Genomic DNA, 25123 nt, shown 5'->3' with positions numbered 1-25123 from the left:
TCAGAGTTAACCCCTGGGCTTCTAATGCTTCCGTTCTTACATGATTTCATTAATTGCAAAAAGAATCTCTGATGTCAGTAGCTTTTAGAGAATTACAGAATATTAAAGGAGGGAGGCTTTTAAGGAAAATTTCACTGTTTGGTTTGCTTTGAGTATTAGGCTTTCCCCCTTCTCCCACAAATATATATTTTTTATTATTACTATTATTTTGAGATGGACTCTTGCTCTGTTGTCCATGCTGGAGTGCAATGGCGTGATCTCCGCTCACTGCAACCTTTGCCTCCTGGGTTCAAGTGATTCTCTTGCCTCAGCCTCCCGAGTAGCCGGAATTACGGGCACGCACCACCATACCTGGCTAATTTTTTGTATTTTTAGTAGGGACTGGGTTTTACCATACTGGCCAGGCTGGTCTCAGACTCCTGACCTCGTGATCTGCCTGCCTCAGCCTCCCAAAGTGCTGGGATTGCAGGCGTGAGCCATCGCGCCCGGACCATTACTTATTTATTTATTTATTTATTTATTTTTTGAGGCGGAGTCTCGCTCTGTCGCCCAGGCTGGAGTGCAGTCGCGCGATCTCCGCTCACTGCAGGCTCTGCCTCCCAGGTTCACGCCATTCTGCCTCAGCCTCCCGAGTAGCTGGGACTACAGGCGCCCGCCACCTCGCCCGGCTAATTTTTTTTTTGTATTTTTTAGTAGAGATGAGGTTTCACCGTGTTAGCCAACATGGTCTCGATCTCCTGACCTCGTGATCCACCCACCTCGGCCTCCCAAAGTGCTGGGATTACAGGCTTGAGCCACCGCACCCGGCCAGCGGACCATTATTTTTGTTTTGAATTTAAATAGGTGCCTTTGTTAGAGAAACAAAATATTTTTATTTTCAGGCATACAGGAAAATCATATACTTCCAGTAAGAAAATCATGTGCTCTCTTATAAGGTCATGTAAATTTTGAGAATTTTTTTAGTATAGAGAACCAAGGAATATTTTCTATTTGATAGTTGATGAATTCAGTGTGCTTGGAATGAACAGGGAAAATATGGTAAAAATGTAACCATTTTGATATTAGCAAAAGTCAGTGTACTTCCAATGGATAAACAATGTATTTAATCGGATTTGAAAAATCCAAATATGGTGCTTGAGTTGTTTGTGGACCTGGATAAGTAGTTTTAAGGATGTGGCTAGGCATGGTGACTCACACCAGCATTTTGGGAGGCCAAAACGAGAGAGTGGCTTGAGTCCATGAGGTAAAGAACAGCCTGGGCTGGACTCGGTGGCTCACGCCTGCAAGGTTCTAATATCGGCTGGAACCCCCGGAGCGCACTAGAAGACAGCTCAAGGCTGTGTGGAGCAATGCGCTGTTTTCCTGCGGCCTGGCTGCAGATGGGCTGAGGCCTAAAATGGCGTCAGCCCCACGTGAGGACGGGGCAGGGGTTTTACAGTCTCCTGCAAACAGGAAGTGTCCCTGTCTGATGTAACTGCTACGTGGTAGCCGGATGGCCTCTCTCTCCATCCGCAGGGGTAGGTGTCTTCCGGCCAGCCCACTTCCTGCGTCTGCTGTCTCACTGACGCACGCTGCTGGCGCAAGTTGCGCCTTGGGACTGGGCCTGAGAAGGCAGGAGTTATTCATCCCCCCAAGCTTTCAGGCCCGGGGGAGAATCTTTCATTCCTGTCTATTTGTCTTCTGTAGAAGAGGGAAGAGGGACGACTTTCTCAATAACTACTTCAGGCATGACATAGGGGGTGGCGTGGGCACCTCGGAAACAAAAGAAAAAACTTAATTTTGGGGATTTTGAGAGACGGGTTGGCATCCACTGTGCCGTTGTAGCAGGAGCATGGTTTGGATCGTCTGGCGGTTTACTGTAGTTTCAACAAGAGTTTTAATGGCTTTCATTATCAGTGGGATAACACGGGAGAAACAGGAGGACCCCAGTGGTGAAGATGCCCGTCCCTACCAGCGTTTTACATCCTCCTAAATTGGAGAACCGCCCCCTAGAGGGTTTGCCGGGTCCCATCCCGTCCAGGTTTGGACTGGACCTTGGGCTACTTTTCCATTGTTTGAGGCGATTTCTAGAACCGCTTTTCAGTTATCGTCTATGTTAAGACAGCAATTGGAGATACTAAAATTACCACAGACCCCACCGTCTTCTGCTAGTAAGTGTCCAGTGCCAGCCTGTGTTGATAAATTGCCGCGCACGTTTGGTTTTGTTGTTGCGCGAGCATTTCTAGAGCTCAGGCGCTTCGGTTGGTGATGGTCTCTAGAGCAGCCTGTGGTCTGATTATTCTATTTAGCGTGTATATGGAATGGCCCTGTGAACCATCCTCTGCCCGGGTGGCAGGACTGTAATATTCGATGATCCGTTGCGGAGGCCACTCGTCCTCTTGCCATCTTTGGCTTCCTCTTACCTTTAAGGACTGTTTTTCTCTGGTTATCATACACAGGGACTCTGAGGGTGTTGCCCACCTGCTTTGGAAGTAAGAAGAATCCAGGTTTAATTGTGCCTAAGAAGCAAGTACCTTGCCAGTGATAAGGTAGCCATGAGGAAGCCTGGGTTCCACATATCCAAAGAATCCATCGGGGCAGTGCATTGTAGGCTGGTGTTCATGGGATTGTCGCACAGTGCACTTAGGCAGGGGTGTGCGGCCTAAGGGTTAGTGGTATTTATACAGTTCCAGGCCTTTGTTGACAAGACACAATTGAGATAGCTTAAGTTAGAAGGAGACCAGGCTCCCAGGGGTAACCTTGGCCACCACTCAGCTGTGGAGGTGTTGACTGTTAGGGTTTGGTGACAGGGGTTTCGCCTAGGGCGCAATGGGTTTTATCAGTCCACTGTGGGATGTTCTCGCCGTCCCACTTACTGGGTTGGTAGGTGTCCAGGACTGCGGGCGTTCCTGAGGAGTGAAAGTGAGGCTGGGGTTTTGAAATGCTAGTAATTAAGGGGGATGTCTGTGCCGTGCCATGGCCACTGTTCACTCGTACGAGCTCCCCGGCACACCCAGCGATTGGACACATTCGTGGTGAGCCAGATGTGCTTTCCTAGATGTACAGACAGGTTTTTTTTCTGGCTTGAGAAGGGATACGTCTGCTCGTAGTTTTTATATAGAGGGATGGAAGTACCATGGATGATTTTCTGATTTTCAGGGGAGTTAACCCCGGGAGGGCGCCAACAGACAAGGCCGTGTGGAGCAACACGCTGTTTTAATGAGCCACTGGGTGCAGGCGGGATGAGGCCTAAAATGGCGTCGGCCCCATGTGAGGACGGGGCCAGGGGTTTTACAGTCTCCTGTAAACAGGAAGTGTCCCTGTCTGATGTAACTGCTATGTGGTACCCGGATGTCTTTCTCCATCCTCGGGGATAGGTGTCTTCCGGCCAGCCCTCTTCCCGCTTCTCCTGTCTCACTGACGAACGCTACTGGTACAAGTGGCCTTGCACCTTGGGACTGGGCCTGAGAAGGGAGGAGTTATTCATCCCCCCACACTTTCAGGCCCCGGGGAGAATCTTTCAAAGCTCATAATCCCAGCACTTTGGGAGGCAGAGGAGGGGGATCATGAGGCCAAGAGATTGAGACCATCCTGGCCAAGATGGTGAAACCCCGTCTCTACTAAAAATACAAAACTTAGCTGGGTGTAGTGGCACACGCCTGTAGTCCCAGCTACCCAGGAGGCTGAGGCAGGAGAATCCCTTGAACCGGGGAAGCGGAGGTTACAGTGAGTTGAGATTGCGCCACTGCACTCCATCCTGGCAACAGAGCAAGACTCCGTCTCAGAAAACAAAACAACAGAACAGAACAAAACAAAACAAATAAAACCCAGCCTGGACAACATAGAGAACCTGTCTCTACAAGAAAAGAAATTTTTTTTATTAGCTGGACATGGTGGAGGTCCCAGTTACTCAGGAGGCTGAGGTAGCAGCATCATCACTAGACCCAAGGAGTTCGAGTTTGTATGATCCTGCCGCTCTGCTGTAACGTGGGCAGCAGAGACTCTGTCTTTAACATTTTTTAAGAAAAGAAGGCCGGGCGCGGTGGCTCAAGCCTGCAATCCCAGCACTTTGGGAGGCCGAGACGGGTGGATCACGAGGTCAGGAGATCGAGACCATCCTGGCTAACACCGTGAAACCCCGTCTCTACTAAAAAAAAAAATACAAAAAAAAATTAGCCGGGCGAGGTGGCGGGCGCCTGTAGTCCCAGCTACTCGGGAGGCTGAGGCAGGAGAATGGCGTGAACCCGGGAGGCGGAGCTTGCAGTGAGCTGAGATCCGGCCACTGCACTCCAGCCTGGGCGACAGAGCGAGACTCCGTCTCAAAAAAAAAAAAAAAAAAGAAAAGAAAAGAAGAGGTTTAAGAATTAGCATAACAAATTGCATGCTTGGGCAAATGTTTTACATATTTTTCGTTTTTCATAAAAACATGTTAAAGTGTAAAATGTCTAATCAAACTTCTGAGAGGAAAAATAGAGAATCCAAACATTGGTGCTAATTGACATGTTCTATATAATTTAGATTCTAAATCCCAGAAATATTTATGTGTACTAATTGTGCCTTGATTAGAAAGCCTGAAGCAAGCTCTAGGAAGTGGTGGAATCACTGTAAATGCTGTAATAAACAGCCCATGGGTTACCTGCTGTTACAACCTAAGCACCAAGGGATGGGGAGCATTGGTCCTTAACAGCCTCTTGTTGGCATGCATTTGTCAAATTCCACTGGAGTTTCTTGGAGTTCATTTTAAGACTGCCACCTGAAGTCAAGTCCAGCGGCTGTTCCTGTCTTCCCATCCCTGTATTGACATTGAAACCACTTACCCAACACTCAGGTGCAAGAATAGTGCTGCCATGTTGTGTGCCTAGTAAATTCTGGCTGTACTTTGTGTGTCACCTTATTTAATCCTTTGCCATTAGTTTACGAGAAGACGGGTTGAGTGAGTCAGGTCGCTTACTTTAGGTTAACAGGGTGGCTGGACTCCAGCCTAAGATCTTAACTGAAGTCCTGCCTCACTCCCTCTGAAGGCAGAGGATACAGCCCAGGGGCATGGGAGGGAACCTGGCACATGGAGCACATGGTAATTATGTCATAAGTACATAATACATTCTTTTGGCCCGAGGTCAGGTCAGAAGGAAGTTGACTAATTTCCAGATTTATTGCAGTCATAATACCTGTGTCTAGTGTTGAGGAAAATTAAGGGGTGTTTCCTGTTTGCTGCTTCAGTATGGTTGTCCAGTGACTGGAGGTATTTAAAAGGTGAGCACTGGCCAGGAACGGTGGCTCACGCCTTTAATGCCAGCACTTTGGGAGGCCGAGGCAGGCGGATCACCTGAGGCAGGGAGTTTGAGACCAGCCTGACCAACATGGCGAAAACCCGTCTCTACTAAAACTATAAAAAATTATATGGGCATGGTGGCAGGCACCTGTAATCCCAGCTACTTGGGAGGCTGAAGCAGGAGAATCACTTGAACTTGGGAGGCAGAGGCTGCAGTGAGCCGAGATCATGCCATTGCACTCCAGCCTGGCAACAAGAACGAAACTCTGTCCCCCGCCCCGCCAAAAAAAAAAGGTGAGCATTGTCCTTCACTCTCCTTTCCATTTTCATGGCATTGATCAGAACCTTAGAGGACGAAACGTGTCAGAAAGAGGGAGCAGGGCAGAGATTCTCGCACAGGAACTACATCAACCGTGTGTTAAAATTTATTTCTGATCTGTCTTCCAAAATTATGCCCAAGATATGCATCAGCGTTAATGGGTAAGGCAGTTTGAGAAATTCGGTTGTACAATGACTCAAAGACTAATAATATGAAATCACAGAACTGAAGGCATTTTTTCTGTACATAAATTTGCCATTTTAACCATTTCAATCTATGGTTCAGTGATATTAATTACATTCATAATGTTATACAACCATCATTTGTATCTATTTCTAAAACTTTTATCTCCCGAAACAGAATCTCTGTGCTGTTAAACAATAACTCCCAGCTGGGTGCAGTGGCTCAGGCCTGTAAGCCCAGCACTTTGGGAGGCCGAGGAGGGTGGATCATGAGGTCAGGAGTTCAAGACTGGCCTGGTCAACGTGATAAAACCCCGTCTCTACTAAAAATACAAAAAATTAGGCAGGCGTGGTAGCAGGCACCCGTAATCACAGCTACTTGGGAGGCTGAGGCAAAGAATTGCCTGAATCCAGGAGGTGGAGGTTGCAGTGAGCTGAGATCGTGCCACTGCACTCCAGCCTGGGCGACAGAATGAGATTCCATCTCAAAAAAAAAAAACTCCCCATTCTTTGTTATGTTTTCTGTCTCTTTATTGATATTCTCATTTTTTCCTACATTGTCTTCCTGATTTCCTTTAGTTCTTCATCTATGGTTTCTTTTAAGACAGTTAATTTAAATCCTTTGCCCAGGAAATTCAATGTCTGTGCTTCTTCCGGAATGTTTTCTGTCTATGTAGTTCCAAACCGGACACCGATGTATTATACTGTGGTAACTCTGGAAATCAGGGTCTCCCCTTTGCTCAGGGTTGGCAGTTCTTGATTGCTGAAGCCTTAGCTTGTGTTTCTTTTCCAGTCTTTCAGATTGGCTCTGTGCTTGGGTACTCCTTTAACACCAGCCGGGTCATTTATAACTCTGCCCCAGCCCTCACTTCTGCTTGCACTAAGTTTATGGGTCTTCTCTGGCCCTTTCTAAGCACGTGTCATGTCCTGAGCTGTCGCGTGTAGCTTTCTGAATTCTCCAGTCTACACAAACATTTTTGAATGCCCTGATTTCCCAAGGAAGCAATCTTCCTGACTTTTGTCCCCTGGCTTTAGATTGTCTAGTTTATGTCTCAGCCATAATTTTTTTGCCCCCACCTTGGCTGTGGGTTTTTGATCACCTGACGGTATTTTCCAGCAACACCCGCTGCTTTTGTGCTCTGAACGTGCTCTGAGTTCTGCAACAGAGAGGTGAGTGCCTTGCCTCAGTCTTTAGGTAGCCCCAGGCAGATTAGAGCAAACATAGTGATTTGCAAGTAAGCTCTACTCTGCTCCCTTCAAAAGCAAGTACGGGAGTTCCATACTGGGAACGGGGGCTGCTGTTGAGCTGGGGAAAGGGGTGGAGGTAAGGGCAAGTAAAAACACCCAAAGCTTTGCTACTCTTTTGACATTGCCTTTCTGTTGATTCGGTGGTCAGTTTTCCAGAGTTCTAAGAAAGTTACTTCTTACAGTTCTGGATGTTGTTGTTGTTGTTTTTTTTTAATTTAATATTTCTGTGAAGGCCTCAGAGTTTGAAACTGCCCGTTCCGCTGTTTTACTTAGCACTCAAGGCCTTTTCATTTTAGGGCTTCCAGTAGCAAGAACTATGTCCAGACGGATGGAATTAGATCAAACTGCTCTGAAAGAGTACTACTATGTCATATTTTTATACAAAAGCATATTTTAGATAAGGATATCATTGATTTAGAAACTCGAACCAGTTAATCTTTGGGAAGTAATATTGTCTCTGTTTTAGAGATGAAAAAACAGCACAGATACTGAAGTCTTAAGACAGTGGTTGAAATAGAGTTAAAATAATAAAGCTGTAGGAAAACAGTTAAACATAGAATTACCATTCAACCCAGCCGTTAACTTCTAGGTATATACCCAGAAGAATAGAGAGCAAGGACGCAAGCAGATACTTGTACACTAAGGTTCATAGCAGCGTTATTCACAGTAGCAAAAAAGGTAGAAACAATCCAGGTGTTCGTCAACCGATGAATGGATAAACAAGATGTAGTATATACACATCATGAAATGTTCAGATTTTAGCAGGAATGCTAATCTGATACATGCTACATATGGATGGATGGATGCCACAGCACAGATAAACCTGGAAGACACTGTGCTAAGTGAAGGAAACCAGACACAAAAGGACAGATATTTTATGATTCCACTTATATAAGGTACGTAGACTAGGCAAATTCATAGAGACAGGAGGTAAAATAGAGGTTTCCAGAGCTGGAGTGAAGGGGAATGAAGAATTAGTATTTTATGGCACTGACTTTCTCTTTGGGATGATGGAAAGTTTTGGAAATGGACAGTGGTGATGATTGAACAGCGTCGTGAATGTATTTTATTTATTTATTTATTTATTTGAGACAGAGTTTTGCTCTTGTTGCCCAGGCTAGAGTTTAGTGGCGCGATCTCGGCTCACTGCAACCTCTGCCTCCCCGGTTCAAGCGATTCTTCTGCCTCAGCCTCTCCCGAGTAGCTGGGATTACAGGTGCACGCCACCACGCCCGGCTAATTTTTTGTATTTTTAGTAGAGACAGGGTTTCGCCACGTTGGGCAGGCTGGTTTTGAACTCCTGACCTCAGGTGATCCACCCGTCTCAGCCTCTCAAAGTGCTGGGATTACAGGCATGAGCCACCGCGGCCGGCCTTGAATGTGTTTAATGCCACTGAATTGTATACCTTAAAATGATTAAAATGTTAAATTTTGTGTTAGGTTTTTAAAAAATAATAGCCCTCCAAATCATAACAGGTCAGGCACAGTGGTTCGAGCCAATAATCCCAGCACTTTGGGAGGCCAAGGCGGGCGGATTGCTTAAGCCCAGGAATTGGACACCAGCCTGAGCAACATGGCGAAACCCCATCTCTACAAAAAATATATACAAAAATTAGCCAGGGGGTGTGCACTTGTCCCAGCTACTTCATAGGCTGAGGTGGGAGGATCACTTGAACTGGGGAGGTCGAGGCTGCAGTGAGCCATGATTGCACCACTGTACTCCAGCCTGGGTGACAGAGCAAGACCCTGTCTCCAAAAATATATATGTAACACTCCAGACTCAGTGTTAGGGACATACAAAGCTTAACTGATTGAAATTTGCTGAGTTTTAAAACATAGGTCCCGAGCATTTTTTGTTTAGTATATGCCAGCCACTGTGTGGTACATGCTTTGTGTGGAGTATCTCATTTACTCCGTACCACAATCTTATTAAGCATAATACAGTTAGCTCCAATTTATAGATGAGGGATCTGACGCACAGAGAGATTAAGTAACTTGCCCAATGTCATTGCTAAAAAGTATATCACTGGGATAAAGTACATCTCAGGCCTTCATCCCAGGTAGTCTGACTTTAGACTTTGTGTCTAATGGTTCAACTGTACTCTATCACTTTTGCTGAACTTGAAAAGTGTGCTTAAAGCAATACATGACTTTCCACAATTTGCCACAGAACAATTATTGCACATTCCTTTCCTCTGGGTGTGTTGGTGGCTGTGATTCCTGCCTGCCAGCCTCAGCAAGACAAAACATGATCAGAGAAAAGGTGGATGGTTCACTCTTAGGGGAAGTCGTGGATTTGGGTTTGTTTCAGTAATTGTCTCTGAATAATGGCATAACCTTCTCTCAGAGTTTTAATTTGATCTAGTTTCATTGCAGTGAAAGGAAGCTTTAACACTTGGATCAAAGAAAGTAGTTTTATAAAAGCAGCAAAGGTAATTTTGAATGATAGGGTACTTGTACTCTGAATAGTAGTATACAGTATTTGATCTGTATGAGGCATTTTTTTTTATTCTTTCTTTCTTTCTTTCTCTCTCTGCCTCTCCCTCTCCCTCTCCTCCTCCCCCATCCCTCTCCTCCTCTCCCTCTCTCCCTCTCCCCTGTCTGTGCTGCTTCTCCTCTCCCCCTCTCCCCTTCTCCCTCTGCTGAGTCTAGCTTTGTCTCCCAGGCTGGAGTGCAGTGGCCTGATCTCGGCTCCCTGCAACCTCCACCTCCCAGGTTCAAGCAATTCTCCTGCCTCAGCCTCCCAAGTAGCTGGAACTACAGGTGCACACCACCATGCCCAGCTAATTTTTTGTATTTTTAGTACAAATAGGTTTTACCATGTTGGCCAGGCTGGTCTCGAACTCCTGACCTGAGGTGATCCACCCACCTCGGCCTCCCAAAGTGCTGGGTTTACAGACATGAGCCACCGCATCTGGCCAGTATGAGGCCTTTAAATAACCCTTCCCTATCCTCAAAAATGCCCGTCAGCTTAGTTTATGTCATCAGTAACACTGCAGGTTGACTATCCCTTATCCAAAATGCTTGAGATTGGAAGTGTTTCAGATTACAGATTTTCTCTTTGGATTATGGAATATTTGCATGTATATAATGAGATATTTTGAGGATGGGACCCAAGTCTAAACACAACTTTATTTATGTTTTATATACCCACTCTGTATATAGAGACTGAAGGTAATTTTATACAATATTTTAAAATAATTTTATGCATGAAATCAAGCCTTGACTGTAACCTCTCATGTAAAGTTAGGTATAGAATTTTCTCCATGTGGCATCTTGTCAGCACTAAAGAAGTTTCAGGTTTTGGAGCATGTCGGATTTCAGATTTACAGATCAGGGATGCTTAATCTGTATCATCATAAATATAATAATTGGCACTCTTTACCTAGGCCTTGGTGTTTTCTGTGTGACGTCTTGCCAGTCCCCATTTTGACTGCAATAATTTTTGCAGTCAAATTAAATAAGACCTAATTTAAGACCTGTCAACTTCATTAAGCTCTAAAATGGAGATGACAGTTCACGTGTACCTACTGAGGTTTTCAGAGGTGGGGTTTCTTTTTTTTTTTTTTTTTTGAGACAGAGTTTCTGCTCTTGTTGCCCAGTCTGGAGTGCAATGGCACGATCTCGGCTCACCGCAATCTCCACCTCCCAGGTTCAAGCTATTCTCCTGCCTCAGCCTCCTGAGTAGCTGGGATTACAGGCATGGGCCACCATGACAGGATAATTTTGTATTTTTAGTAGAGACGGGAGTCTCTCTCTCTGCAACCTCCACTTCCTGGGTTCTAGCGATTCTCCTGCCTCACTCCCCTGAGTAGCTGGGATTACAGGTGTACGCCACCACACCCAGCTAATTTTTGTATTTTTAGTAGAGACGGGATTTCACCATGTTGGTCACACTGGTCTCGAACTCCTGACCTCATGATCCGCCCACCTCGGCCTCCTGAAGTGCTGGGATTGCAGGTGTGAGCCACCATGCCCGGCTGACTGCAATAATTTTTTATTCTCTTAATTACTTACTAGAGTACCAGCTGTGAGATTTTGCCCTTCAACATCCAATCACATCATTTTCCCTGTAATGCAGAGAAATGGTTATATCCCTTAATTATGTTCACAGATGGCAGATCAGTGCTAGATTATTAAAAGGAACATGAATGTCAGAGGGCATTCCTAGTGTTCTAAGGTAAAAGTCATTAAAGGATACTACTGTATTGTTTCACAAAATGCCTCTTGACCACTATCAGAGATAGATTCTAAGCTAAGTGGAACAGTTACATGTTAGAACTGACACAGAATTCAGGTGGTGTGATCAATTGAATAAAATTTCTCAAGGTAATTTCCCCAGTCTTTGGCCCATGGTTATTACAAATAATTTTTAAAAACAAATAAAACCTCTTCACAGCTACTCGGGAGGCTAGGCAGGAGAATAGCTTGAACCCAGGAGGTGGAGGTTGCGGTGAGCTGAGATCGTGCCACTGCACTCCAGACTGGGCAACAAGAGCAGAAACTCTGTCTCAAAAAAAAAGAAACCCCATCTCTGAAAACCTCAGTAGGTACACGTAAACTGTCATCTCCATTTTAGAGCTTAATGAAGTCAACAGGTCTTAAATTAGGTCTTATGAATGTGCCTGTTACTGTCTTTAAATATTTATAAAATAGCATCATCAAGTTATTTAATGGGTAGTTTTAACTATAAGTCACTTGGCTTCCACAGATGACAATAAATAGAATTTTTTGTTCTTGTTAGCCGTATGGATTCATATGTGGCAACAGAAAGCTTCATTTATATTGAGTGAGATTTTGTAGGGAATTACATGGAGGCAGTATGTTTTCATTTGGTTTTTCTCCTTAACTATAAATATATCTTGAAAACTTTTTGTGTATTAGAAGGAATTTTAGGTCGGATATGGTGGCTGGCGCCTATAATCCCAGCATTTTGGGAGGCCAAGATGGGAGGACCAATTGAGGCCAGAAGTTGAAGACAAGCCTGGGCAACATAGCAAGACACCACCCCCACCGCCCCCAGAAAATTTAAAAATCATCCGGGCTTGGTGTTTTGTGCCTGAGGTTCCAGCTACTCGGGAGGCTGAGGTGGGAGGGCCGCTTGAGCCTGGGAGGTTGAGGCTTCAGTGAGTCATGATTGTGCCACCGCACTCCAGCCTGAGCAACAGGATGAGACTTATTTTTTTCTTTTTTCTTTTTTGAGACGGAGTCTCACTCTGTTGCCAGACAGGAGTGCGGTGGCCCAGTCTTGGCTCACTGCAACTTTTGTCTCCCAGGTTCAAGCAGTTCTCCTTTCTCACCCTCCCAAGTAGCTGGGACTACATGCATGCGCCACCACGCCTGGCTAATTTTTGTATTTGTAGTAGAGACGGGGTTTTACCACGTTGGCCAGGATGGTCTCAGTCTCTTGACCTCTTGATCCGCCGACTTCGGCCTCCCAAAGTGCTGGGATTAGAGCCGCCGCGCCTGGCCAAGACTCATTTTTTTCAAACAAAATTTTGTAACGTTCATGTGACATCTAACGTAATTACAAAATTGTTTTGAAATTCACATGGAAAAATACTAAAATTTCCATGTTACATCATGAATGCTTTATTAATATTATTTTTAAATCTTAGTATATCATAAAGATACACAATTCACAATTGTCAACTCACAGCACATCAGTCTAAGTACTCCTGATTATGCTAATGTTTATTTTCTTTATTATTGCTTTTATTAAAAATAAGCTCATAGAATATTATCCCATACTAAAAATAAGTAAACTTCAAGCATTAAAAGACAGAGGAAAATTTAATACATGTTACTAAGTGAAAGAAAGGCTGAATTTAGGTCAGACATGGTGGCTGGCACCTGTAATCCCAGCATTTTGGGAGGCCAAGATGGGAGGACCAATTGAGGCCAGAAGTTGAAGACAAGCCTGGGCAACATAGCAAGACACCACCCCCACCGCCCCCCAGAAAATTTAAAAATCATCCGGGCTTGGTGTTGTGTGCCTGTGGTTCCAGCTACTCAGGAGGCTGAGGTGGGAGGGTCAATCTGAAAAAGCTACATATTGTATGATAAAGTGTGAAAAAATATATACAAGCTCAATGATGTTCAAACCTACAGTGTTGGTGAATAATAACCTAAGCAATTTAATACTCCAAACTAGTTCTTATAACTCCAATTATTCACTGTGACATGAGTAATATAAACTTTATTCGCTTTAACTACCCTTTCCTCCGAATCTTTGTCCTCAAATTGGACTTGTCTCAGAACTGCTTTACCAATCTTGCGACCTTTTTCATTTAAGTGACAATAAAGCTGTTTTTCAGGCTGAGACTTAGGAGCGCTCCTGCTTTTTGCATGCACAGTCTCATTTAATCCTCACAATACTATTATAAGGTAGATGCAATAGCCCCCATGTTACAGAGGAAAAAATAGAGGATCAAAGAGATTCACTTGCCAAAAGTACAGCTAATAAGTAGGTGAAGCAAGCTGGGAACTTAGGGCTGCCTTAATATCCATGTCCTTCTTCCAACTCTGGGCAACAGTTTTCTAATATGAGTTCTTTACCCCATTAATGTTGTGAAACTAAAAACACCATAATTTAAGTGGCTTAAAATTGCAAGTAACCAGAATATGGTTAAATGTTACTTTCCTATTTTGTATGTGCCTAAAGTAAAGTATATCCTTGGTCATTTCATAACATGTATAACAATTCATGTGATTATTTGAGTCACGATAGAATTCTAAAAGCTTGGCAGAACTAGAAACAAAAACCTACTCCTTGGTAGGGAGTATTGCAGCATGCTCCTTGCAAGGACGTTCAGTTTTCTTGCCTGAAAAGCAAACACGCCTCTATTTATATAGTCTACAGTCTAGGCAAGGGAGGAACAGTGGTTTTAAAAGTGTATCGAGAAAGGAGGCCGGGCGCGGTGCCTCACGCCTGTAATCCCAGCACTTTGGGAGGCCGAGACGGGCGGATCACGAGGTCGGGAGATCGAGACCATCCTGGCTAACACGGTGAAACCCCGTCTCTACTAAAATAAAAAAACTAGCCGGGCGAGGTGGCGGGCGCCTGTAGTCCCAGCTACTCGGGAGGCTGAGGCAGGAGAATGGCGTGAACCCGGGAGGCGGAGCTTGCAGTGAGCTGAGATCCGGCCACTGCACTCCAGCCTGGGTCACAGAGCGAGACTCCGTCTCAAAAAAAAAAAAAGAGAAAGGAATTAGAGGATACTTGTATTAGGTGGGTAACCTTACCTTCCATTGTCAAAAATAGTTACTCAAGCTTCTTCACAGTAATGGTCAGCGTTTCTCATACAGCAACATCTCTGGAGATTTTGAATGTTTTTGATGGTCAGAATTAGGAAGGATGGACCTGAGAACTTCTCTATGCAATCTCTTTGTTTTAGATAAAGAAACTATATAGGTCAGCAAGTAAAATGTCTAATCCAAGGTCTCTTGGAAAAATAATAGCAGAAAAGAGCAAGTCTCTTGCTCCTTTTCCAGTGCTCTCTGATTTTATATTACTCTGTCGCAGCAAGGAATGTCATCTCGAGGTAAGATGGTTTTGTATAGTAATAGTTATCTCTGAAGCTCATGTTGTTTAAGGCCTGACAGATAATCCTTTTGTAGTATGAGTCTTGTAAGTTTTGCTAATGTCTTCAGTGATTTAGTGTGACCCATCTGAGCCTAGATCATATTTTTCTTACCCTCCCTACACTTGGTGATTAAAGTACGATATTCTTTCTAATTGCCCATTGGTCCCCTGCTGCTCTTGGAATCCTTAGACTTCTGTGGGCTTTTGGAACTTCTGCTGATATGTTTCATGAATAATAGTCCCCCTTCTGTTGAAGTTTCTCTGGTTACATCATTTTATTTACCAGTGTATTGCTTTTTAATAAACTGTACATATTGGTAACATTGAATATTAAAGTAAGTGATCAAATGGATCAAGCAGGAAACTTGACCATTACAAATCGATGCTAACTAAATAACTGAGATCATCACAATGCAGGTTACCATTTTCATTATCCAGGACCCTTTTTTGATCTCCTTTAGGAAAGGGAGTCATCAATTCTGTCCTTTTTCCTTACCTCTGAAAGTTCATCCTTCTTTGGCAATAGTCCTCAAGGGTTTTATTTAGCTCCCTTTTACTAAAAATGAGCATTACAATATCTCATCTGTCTTTTACAAAGCAGCCTGGAGTAATACCCTGATAACTATAGGGGAATAATGTCATCAACAAAAGAATAGAATTTGGGAAGCTGACCTTATCACAGTCTGTATGAGATTAAATGTCTTGGGCATAGTAGTGTGGCTGGAGAAAAGGGAAAGAAAACACTAATTCTCTTAGTTTCTTTGTAGTTCTCCATGGAAAACTCCTTTACCCACATTAGCACCCTTTTGGTCTTGCTACTATGGTGGTTAGAAAATTAGAAAGCAGAAGAATCACCTATGTTTTTAGAAATACCCTAAAAAATGGCAGGCCATCACTGGGCCTTGTACTTCTAATGGCCAAAATGTATAGCGATATAAAGTGTCTAGAAGAGAATTCTCCAAAACCCAAGTAATCACTGTGGGTGATTTTTTAAAGAAGCATAGCACGTGGGATTGTAGTGTTGAAGACACCATGCTGGATATCACTGGAATAACCCCTGTACTGCCAGAGTTGATCTGAAGTAGAAGATGACATCTTATACCAATTACTGTACTGCAGCCTAGCATAATACGAGGCCGAATATCAGGTTCAGAGGAAAGTAACTTGACTTCAAGCTCATGTTATAGGGAAATATATGGATTTTATTAGAGTAGGATGGGCTCTGGGCACACTCCACGGGGAGGACGGCTTCGGTCGTGGTATATACACGATGGGCTCTGGGCATACTACAGTGAGGATGGCTTCAGTCATGGTGCATACACACGATGGGCTCTGGGCACACTCTGCAGGGAGGACGGCTTGAGTCGTGGTGTATAGACACAGTGGGCTCTGGACACTACTCTACAGGGAGGACGGCTTCAGTCGTGGTCATACACATGATATTTCTGAAGAAGATCCTTTCCAAGGCAAACTAGCTAAAGGTATGCACATAGGCAGATAGTCTGTTAAGTTTGAACATGAAAATTAAAACTGACACTGCGATTTCAGTGAAGGGTGAGGTTATAGTTTATAACAATGTTTAAGATTTGGTGTATTTCAGTAGCTGTTAAGTATTTATTTATTAGTGATTTTTGAGAAGTTTGTGTTACTTCTTTTTATTAGGAAAAACATTTCACTAGCCATTAGGTCTGGCATCTGAATTCCTGCTACTCTCCTAGTACTCTCCTAGCATCTAGAAGTATTTCTGATGTTATCAAAGTTTAATCAGAAAGGCTCAACTTCTTTAGCAGTTCCATGTGATTAACACATTTACCTTCCTGTTCAGGTCTGTTTTCGTTTGGGCAAGCCAGGGCATCAAACTATATGTAATCATTTTAAAGTGTTACACCATCATGGGAATTAATGTGTTACACCATCATGGGAATTGATCCTAACGTAGGCATTTTCTTTACTTCTTAAAGGACTGTTTTCAGGAGATATTGCACCTTTAATGCAAGAAAAAATACTAAGTGCAGTCACACATGCTGTTGGTGATGAAGAAGCTGCTGAAGTCAATGCTAATGAGCAGCCAGAGGCTCCGAAGCTTGTTCTGCAGTCTCTGTTTTCACTTATACGAGGTGAAGTTGAGCAGTTGGATTCAAGAGCACTTCCCCTTTGCCTTCATCAGGTACTCTGGTAAAGCCTTCACTTTCAGCCTCACGAAAATTCTCCTAGCAGCGTTTGGAATGATCTAAAATGCTGTCTTGGCTGGGCACGGTGGCTCACACCTGTAATCCCGAGGTGGGTGGATGGCTTGAGCTTGGGAGTTCAAGACCAGCCTGAGCAACATGGCAAAACCCCGTCTCTACAAAATATGCAAAAATTAGCCGGACATGGTGGTGTGCACCTGTAGTCCCAGCTACTTGGGAGGCCAAGGTGGGTGGATGGCTTGAGCTCGGGAGTTTGAGACCAGCCTGAGCAACATCACGAAACCCCATCTCTACAAAATATACAAAAATTAGCCGGACGTGGTGGTGTGCACCTGTAGTCCTAGCTACTTGGGAGGCCAAGGTGGGATGATCACTCAAGCCTGGGAGACAGAGGTTGCATTGAGCTGACATTGCACCACTGCTCTCAGCCTGGGAGACAGAGTGAGAGAACCTGTCTCTAAATAAATAAATAAATATAAAAATAAAAAGTAAAATGCAATCTCTGTAATTGATTGTGTCCCACTCATCATTGGTGAGCCCAGGAGAAGGTGACCCTAGTGGGATATTTGGCATATTACTAACTGATGGCCATCTCTTGGCCTTGGATAATCCGTAATTTGAACAATGGCTCACTTTTTAAATCAGTAATTAAGCTGTGTACAGATAAGTGTCAACATAGCAAGAGTTTGATAAGCATCTACCAGGTGCCAAAGACCCTGCTAGACACTGGGTGGACAAAGATTACTTAGCAGAATATGCCCTTAAGAGAGCCCCTGCGGAACAGGAGCAACAGTTATATAGATAAGTAGTTGTGGAATTTTGTATTCAGTATTAGAGTAAACGTACGTTAAAGATTCAGCAGCACAAAATGAGTGATTAATTCTGCCTGGTGGACACTTGGGAACAGAAGGTGACTCTTGAGCTGGGTTTTCCGGGCTTATTAGGTGCTCAGTGGATTAACAGAATGAGTTGGTCCAGGAAGAGATCAGCCTGTGAGAGCCATAGCTGGGATATTATTGGAGATGAAGATAGAAAACGAGGCGGTGAGATTGAAGAGCTGGTTTGACATTAAGGCTTTATTTTTAGGGACTGGGAACTTTTAATTATAAGAGTGCCTGAATCAAATTTGAATTTTAGAAAAAGAACTCTTCTGAGGATTAGGAGGGTGCATATGTTAGAGGATGGAGAGCCTGGAGACTGGGGAACCTTTAGGCTAGTGATGAGGAAACTTTTTTTTTTTACATAAGAGCTAATTCAGAAGAAATTAAAATATTTGAGCTGCATTTTATTTTATTTTTTATTGTATTTATTTATTTATTTTTTGAGACAGAGTCTCGCTCTGTTGCCCAGGCTGGAGTGCAGTGGCATGATCTCAGCTCCCTGCAGTCTCCACCTCCCGAGTTCAAGCCATTCTCCTGCCTCAGCGTCCTGCGTAGCTGGGATTACAGGTGCCCACCACCATGCCTGGCTAATTTTTGTATTTTAATAGAGATGGGATTTCACCATATTGGCCAGGCTGGTCTCAAACTCCTGACCTCAGGTGATCCACCCACCCCGGCCTTCCAAAGTGCTGGGATTACAGGCGCAAGCCACTGCACCCAGCCTGCATTTTATTTTTACATAAAATGAAAGTAACTGGTACATGGGAATGGCGAAAGTGATTGACTTTTGTAATGAGAAGTGAATACTTTTTAATTTTTAACCCATTTCCCATTTAGAAAAACAAAAGTGCAGCTGGCTGCAAGTGCCCAGTTTCACATAAACACGTTCTTCCAGGCTGAAGCAAATCTGACTCATTGTCGATGTGAAAGTAAAATAGAAAGACTATTATTGGAGTTATTTCTAAACAAAATTTGTGTCTAATCCTAATGTAACAAAAACAGATATGATGTTACATTAGGATTGAAGACAAGAGTATTCTCAGAGCAAACAGAAAATGGGATAAAAAGTAAAGTAGGCCAGGCACGGTGGCTCATGCCTATAATCCCAGCACTTTGGGAGGCCGAAGTGGGTGGATCATGTGAGATCAGGAGTTCGAGACCAGCCTGGCCAACACAGTGAAACCTCATCTCTTCTAAAAATACACACACACACACACACACAAATTAGCCAGTCATGGTGGCATGTGCCTGTAGTCCTAGCTAGTCGAGAGTCTGAGGCAGGAGAATCGCTTGAACCCTGAAGGTGGAGGTTGGAGTGAACCGAGATCGCACCACTGCGCTCCAGCCTGGGTGACAGAGTGAGACTCTGTCTCAAAAAAAAAAAAAAAAGAAAAATAGGACCAGGCACGGTGGCTCATACGTATAATGCAGCACTCTGGGAGGCCAAGGCAGGCAGATTGCTTGAGCCCAGGAGTTCAAGACTAGCCTAGGCAACATGGAAACCTTGTCTCTACAAAAAAAATACAAAAAATTTAGCCAGGCATGGTGGCGTGCGCCTGTAATCCAGCTGCCGAGGAGGCTGAGGTGGGAGGATTGCATGGGCCCAGGAATTTGAGGCTGCAATGAGCCGTGATTCCAACCCTGCATTCCAGCCTGGGTAACAGAGTAAGACCCTGTCTAAAAACAAACAACAACAAAGTAAAATAAGTTTTGTCCCCATTCAGGAAAATGTATACTCTTACAAATTTGTATTACCTCCTTTATGAACTTGAAGAATGCCTTTGAGGAGATGTATACTCCTTCTGGCCTCTAAGCTGTCACGAACTCACCGTTGTTGAGCAGCACCAACAGCAAGGCAGCATTCTAATCACTCAGCTTTCATTGCATTTGAACAGTGGATTGCACGGCGATCTTTTCTCTCCTGAGAAAGATCAGAGAATACAGTGGTGGTTTAAATGTATGGGCTTTGGCCTTACCACAAGCTAAGTGGCTTTTGGTTTCCTCTGTTGTAAAGTAATAAAGGATTAAATGAGATAATGCATGTAAAAGCACTTAACATATGTTTGACGTACAGTAAAAGCCAAAGAAATATTAAACATTTAAACTCTATTCTTACAGTCACTAATTCAGAGATTGCTCATTGGAAATCAAGGCTGGGGATCAGCAAAGAAATCCTGATGCCATTAGAAAGCTGCGATCAGGGTGACAGGATTCGGTTGATGGTTGCCTCCTCAGCCCAAGAAGACAGAATACCCTGTCACCTCCTGAGGGACACACATATCAGGGAGGGATGGAGGTACACTTCATTCATGTTAGTAGTTCCCAGCACACCCACACAGTAGATTTCACCTAGATTTGCCAGTTGTTAACATTTTTATCACATTTTTGCTCTTTTTTTCAGCTGGGACTATAGGCACTCACCACTGCGCCCAGGTAATTTTTGTATTTTTAGTAGAGATGGGGTTTCACCATATTGCCCAGGCTGGTCTCAAACTCCTGACCTCAGGTGATCCACCCGTCTCGGCCTCCCGAAGTGCTGGGATTACAGGCATGAGCCACCGCGCCTGGCCTTTTTGCTCTTGCCCTTTCTCTTGTGTACACACAGGTATTTTTTCCATTGAAACACTTGAAAGTAATTTGCATTATGACATTTCGCCCCTAAATATTTGTATATAAATCTCCCAAGACGAATGATACTCTCCTATATAATATACAAGGCCATTATCAACCCCAAGAAATGAGTCACTGATGCAGTAAAATTATTTAATAAACAATCCATGTTCAAATTTCCCCCAAGTAGTTCCACCAATGTTCTGTGTAACTATTTTCTCCCAGTGCAGGATTCAGTGTGGGATGACATATTGCATTCAGCTGTCAGTATTCATTAGTCTCCTGTAATCCAGAGTGCTCCCTGCTTTTCTATCTGTATCAGTCTGTCTTTCTTTCACAGTGACATTTATGAACAGTCTTAAGAATTCATGTAGAATGTCCCATAATCAGGATTTGTCTAATTATTTCTTTCTTTTTTTTTTTTTTTTGAGATGGAGTCTTGCTCTGTCCACAGGCTGGAGTGCAGTGGCATGATCTTGACCCACTGCAACCTCCACCTCCTGGTTTCAAGCAATTCTTCTGCCTCAGCCGCCTGAGTAGCTGGGACTGCAGGCCTGCGCCACCACGCCCAGCTGATTTTTGTATTTTTAGTAGAGATGGGGTTTCACCATGTTAGCCAGGATGATCTCAATCTCTTGAGCTCATGATCCGCCCGCCTCGGCCTCCCAAAGTGCTGGGATTACAGATGTGAGCCACGGCACCCAGCCTAATTATTTCTTTAAGATTTGATTCAGGTTAAACATTCTGGGCAATAATTTACTTAGGTAACATTCCATACCCAATTCTTTCTTGAACTGATTCTAATCTGGCTTTTGTTCCCACCACTCCCCCAAAATTGCATTGTAAAAGTCACCAGTGATCTCTATGTTGTTAAATCCAGTGGTCAGACCTCAGTTTTCATCTTACTGGAGCTATTGGAAACATCAAGTTGATCACATACTCTGTTTTGAAGCGTTTTGCTTATTTGCCTTTTGGGAGCTCTTTTCTTGGCATTTACCTCTTACGTCACTGGCCTTCTCTGGCTCATTTGCTGAGTTCCCATATTTTCCTTTTTTTTTCCCACTCTGTCACCAGGCTGGAGTACAGTGGCATCATCACGGCTCACTGCAGCCTCCATCTCACGGGTTCAAGCAGTCTTCCTGCCTCCGCTTCCCAAGTGGCTGGGACTGCAGGTGCATGCCACCATGCCCAGCTAATTTTTTAATTTTTTTGTAGAGACAGGGTTTCACTGTGTTGCCCAGGCTGGTCTCGAATTTCTGGCCTCAAGTGATCCTCCCACCTTGGCCTCCCAAAGTGCTGGGATTTCAGGCATGAGCCACTGCACCCAGCCCTAATGTTTAAACACTGGGATGCATCAGAGTTCAGTTCTTGAATCTCTTCTCATTCTGAGTTTACTTGCTGGGTGTTTTCATCCAACCCTGTAGGTTTGTCATACTTTTTTTTTTAAACGGTGTCTCACTGTGTCGCCCAAGCTGGAGTGCAGTGGCACAGTTTTGGCTCACTACAACCTCCGCCTCCCAAGTTCAAGTGATTCTCCTGTCTCAGCCCCCTAACTAGCTGGGATTACAGGCACGCGCCACCACACTTGGCTAATTTTTGTATTTTTAGCAGAGACGGGGTTTCACAATGTTGGCCAGGCTGGTCTCAAACTCCTGACCTCAGGTGAGCTGCCCACCTCGGCCTCCCAAAGTGTTGGGATTACAGGTGTGAGCCACTGCGCCGGTCCTGTCCTATTTCTTTTCTGAACTCCAGACTTAACTATCCAGCTACCCAAGATGTCGCATGGGCATTTCAAACTTAAGATTTACAAAATCAGAATTTGATTTTCTCCCATGTCTACTGCTTTCCTGGTCTTACCTCTCGTTAAATGCCAACTTCATCCCTCTAGTTGCGGAGACCAAATGCCTTGAAGTCGTACTTTATTTACTTTTCCCTGCATCCAAATCCAATCCAACAGCAAGTCCTGCAGACCTACTTCAAAATATACCCAGAACTTCTTCCCTCTTTCGCTGCTACCATTTCAGTACAGGACACCATCAAATCTCACCCAGATTCTTGCAGTAAATTTCTCACTATAGAGACCTTCCTGCCTTCACTCTCCCTTCCACTTAGTGCTTTCTCTCTCCATGACAGTCACTGTGATGCAGATGAAACATAAGTCAAATCTTGTCACTCCACTGTTCAAAGCCCTCCAATGGCTTCCCTTCTCATTTAGAATAAAAACCAAAATCCTTACCATGGCCTACAAGGCCCTACATGATCTGGTCCTGTTAGCCTCCTAGATCTTCATTAGAAAGATTCTCCTTAACTCACTCCTTTCCAGGTTCACTGGCCTTCTGACAGCTCCTCAGATATACCAAGGATGTTCCTACTTCAGGTCCTCTGGTATCTCCTATCCACTCTTTTTCAGGAAGCCACTAGATGATGTGCTCCAGCAAAACAAGGGAGTAAACCAAGAAACAGGAAGGTGTGAGATACAGGAAACTGGGAATCCTACTCAGGAAGGAGGTGAAGGGAATCTAAGTGAAGGGAGATTTTAAGATGACAACTGTATGCCAGGAAGCAGAGGGTCACCAGTCCTGTTTAGAGTGGATATGCCAGGAAGGAGAGGGTCGCCAGTCCTGTTTAGAGTGGATCACAAGAGTCTGGGGAGAGGCTTTTCTGTCATTTTCCTGTCTCTAGAACTGTTTGACTGCTTAAAGCATAGACATGTAAAATTTGGATGAAAATAAGAACTAAAAGAAGATATAATTCCGGCATAAGGTAATAAAAGCATCTAGGCTAAAGTGGTGACAGTGGAAATGGAGAGGGATGGATTTGAGATCTTTGGAAGGAAAGATAACTAGGACTTGGTGTAGATTGTTGTATTAGGGTTCTCTTAGAGGGACAGAGCTCATAGGGTATTTATATATATCCTATATATATTTATATATAAAGGGGAGTTTATTAAGTATTAACTGACGTGATCACAAAGTCCCACAATAGGCTGTCTGCAAGCTGAGGAGGACAGAGAGAGCTGGTCTGAGTCCCAGAACTGAAGAACTTGGAGCCCAGTGGTCAAGGGCAGGAAGCATCCAGCACGGGAGAAAGATGTAGGCGGGGAGGCTAGGCCCATCTCTCTTTTTCACCTTTTTCTGCCTGCTTTATATTCCCTGGCAGCTGATTAGATTGTACCCACCAGATTAAGGGTGGGTGTGCCTTCCCCAGCCCACTGACTCAAATGTCCATCTCTTTTGGCAGCACCCTCACAGACACACCAGGATCGATCCTTTGTATCCTTCTATCCAATCACGTTGACACTCAGTAGTAACCATCACAACTGTAAAAAGGGAATACAGGAGAAATCAGAGATGACTGTAGGATATCCAGTTTGGGGGGAATAGTAGTACCATTAACAGAAATAAGGTATTCGAGTGTGAGAACTAATTTTAGGAAAATTGTGGTTTAAAAAGTGGTTATAATATATAGAATAATATGTGCTAAAGACCAGTGGAAATACGACGACATATACTTATATTTTGAGCTCATGGAACTCTTAAAAATTTTGTTTTAAAGTTCTTGTTCTTAGGTATGAGTGGTCTTTTTTACACTGACTTAGTTAACATGACTACAGATTAGCTTTGAGTGTTTAACTGAGGTCATATGCTTGGGAGATTTTCATATAGAAACGCAGGCCCTCCCTTGGGCCTCTTTTTTTTTTTTTGAGACGCAGTCTCGCTCTGTCGCCCAGGCTGGAGTGCAGTGGCCGGATCTCAGCTCACTGCAAGCTCCGCCTCCTGGGTTTACGCCATTCTCTCGCCTCAGCCTCCCGAGTAGCTGGGACTACAGGCGCCCGCCATCTCGCCCGGCTAATTTTTTGTATTTTTTTAGTAGAGACGGGGTTTCACCGTGTTAGCCAGGATGGTCTCGATCTCCTGACCTCGTGATCCGCCCGTCTCGGCCTCCCAAAGTGCTGGGATTACAGGCTTGAGCCACCGCGCCCGGCCGGGCCTCTTTTGTAAGTGAACATGGGCAGAGCCCCTGTGACCTCATCACCTCCCGGAGACCCCCTTCTTCACACTATCCCTTGGGAACTTGGTTTCAAAATACGAATTTGTGAGGGGGACACAAACATTGAGGCCATGGCCCTTCACAGTGTCTTTTTTTAGAGGGTTCCTGATTGGTAAAAGAAGGATAACCAGGATCGCCTTACAACTGTTGCCTTCCCAGCAGTTTTCAACTTTGTCACATGATTCTACTCTGCACCTTGCAATTCATTCCGAATCAGACTCAAAAACCGTTTTAAGCACTTACTGCAGTGTGGTGGGCATTATGCTAGATACACATTCTCTCTTTCTTTCTTTTTTTTTTTTTTAATTTGTATTTAGTTATTTATTTTAATTTGCTTCCTGTACCTGGGCTGCAAACACAATCTCTCTTTCAATCCTTATGGCAGCCTTGTTTTATACACCTCTGCAGCTGTATAAAACTGCATTACTGTCCCTGTTTTAAGATAAGAAAGTTGAGGCTTGAGATGCGAAATGACATGTCCAGGGTCACACAGCTGGTAAGTGACAGGGCTTGGACTAAAACACAGGCCATTCACCTCCAACCCCATGTTCTTTCTGCTCTACTGGGCTAGCTTTCAGGTTTAGAAATATGCTTCAAAAAAAGTACATTTTCTCTTCCTGCTAGACTTGCAAGGGGGAGATTTTTAAAGAGGAAATATTGTATATTTATTTCTCAGGATGACTTTTTACCTGGAAATGTCTTTTACTTTTGCTTTTTTACTTTTGAGGCACTGGGTTTCATAACCTTCTCTGCATAGTTACTTTATGGTATTAGAACTGCTACAGAAGCCTGCAAGCTAATTGAACAT

At 44.0% G+C, this 25123-nt stretch overlaps 1 protein-coding gene across 8 annotated transcripts in view; it reads left to right on the top strand.

The window, feature by feature from the left end:
- The window catches only part of CNST (consortin, connexin sorting protein), a 117899-nt gene that overhangs the window by 53575 nt on the left and 39201 nt on the right, over positions 1–25123 (top strand). For 5 of the 8 annotated variants that reach the window (XM_033199454.1, XM_033199452.1, XM_033199450.1 and 2 more), the window contains one exon: positions 16547–16752. The exons of 2 other annotated variants lie outside the window; for them this stretch is intronic. In XM_033199454.1, the coding sequence (XP_033055345.1) occupies positions 16547–16752 (206 nt within the window). The remainder of the gene's footprint in view (positions 1–16546; positions 16753–25123) is intronic. One more of the 8 variants, XM_033199455.1, reaches the window with a different exon arrangement.

The sequence above is a fragment of the Trachypithecus francoisi genome, unplaced genomic scaffold (assembly GCF_009764315.1).
Source record: "Trachypithecus francoisi isolate TF-2019V2 unplaced genomic scaffold, Tfra_2.0 Lachesis_group5, whole genome shotgun sequence".
Taxonomy (NCBI): domain Eukaryota; kingdom Metazoa; phylum Chordata; class Mammalia; order Primates; family Cercopithecidae; genus Trachypithecus; species Trachypithecus francoisi.
This window is presented reverse-complemented; position numbering and strand designations above follow the sequence as displayed.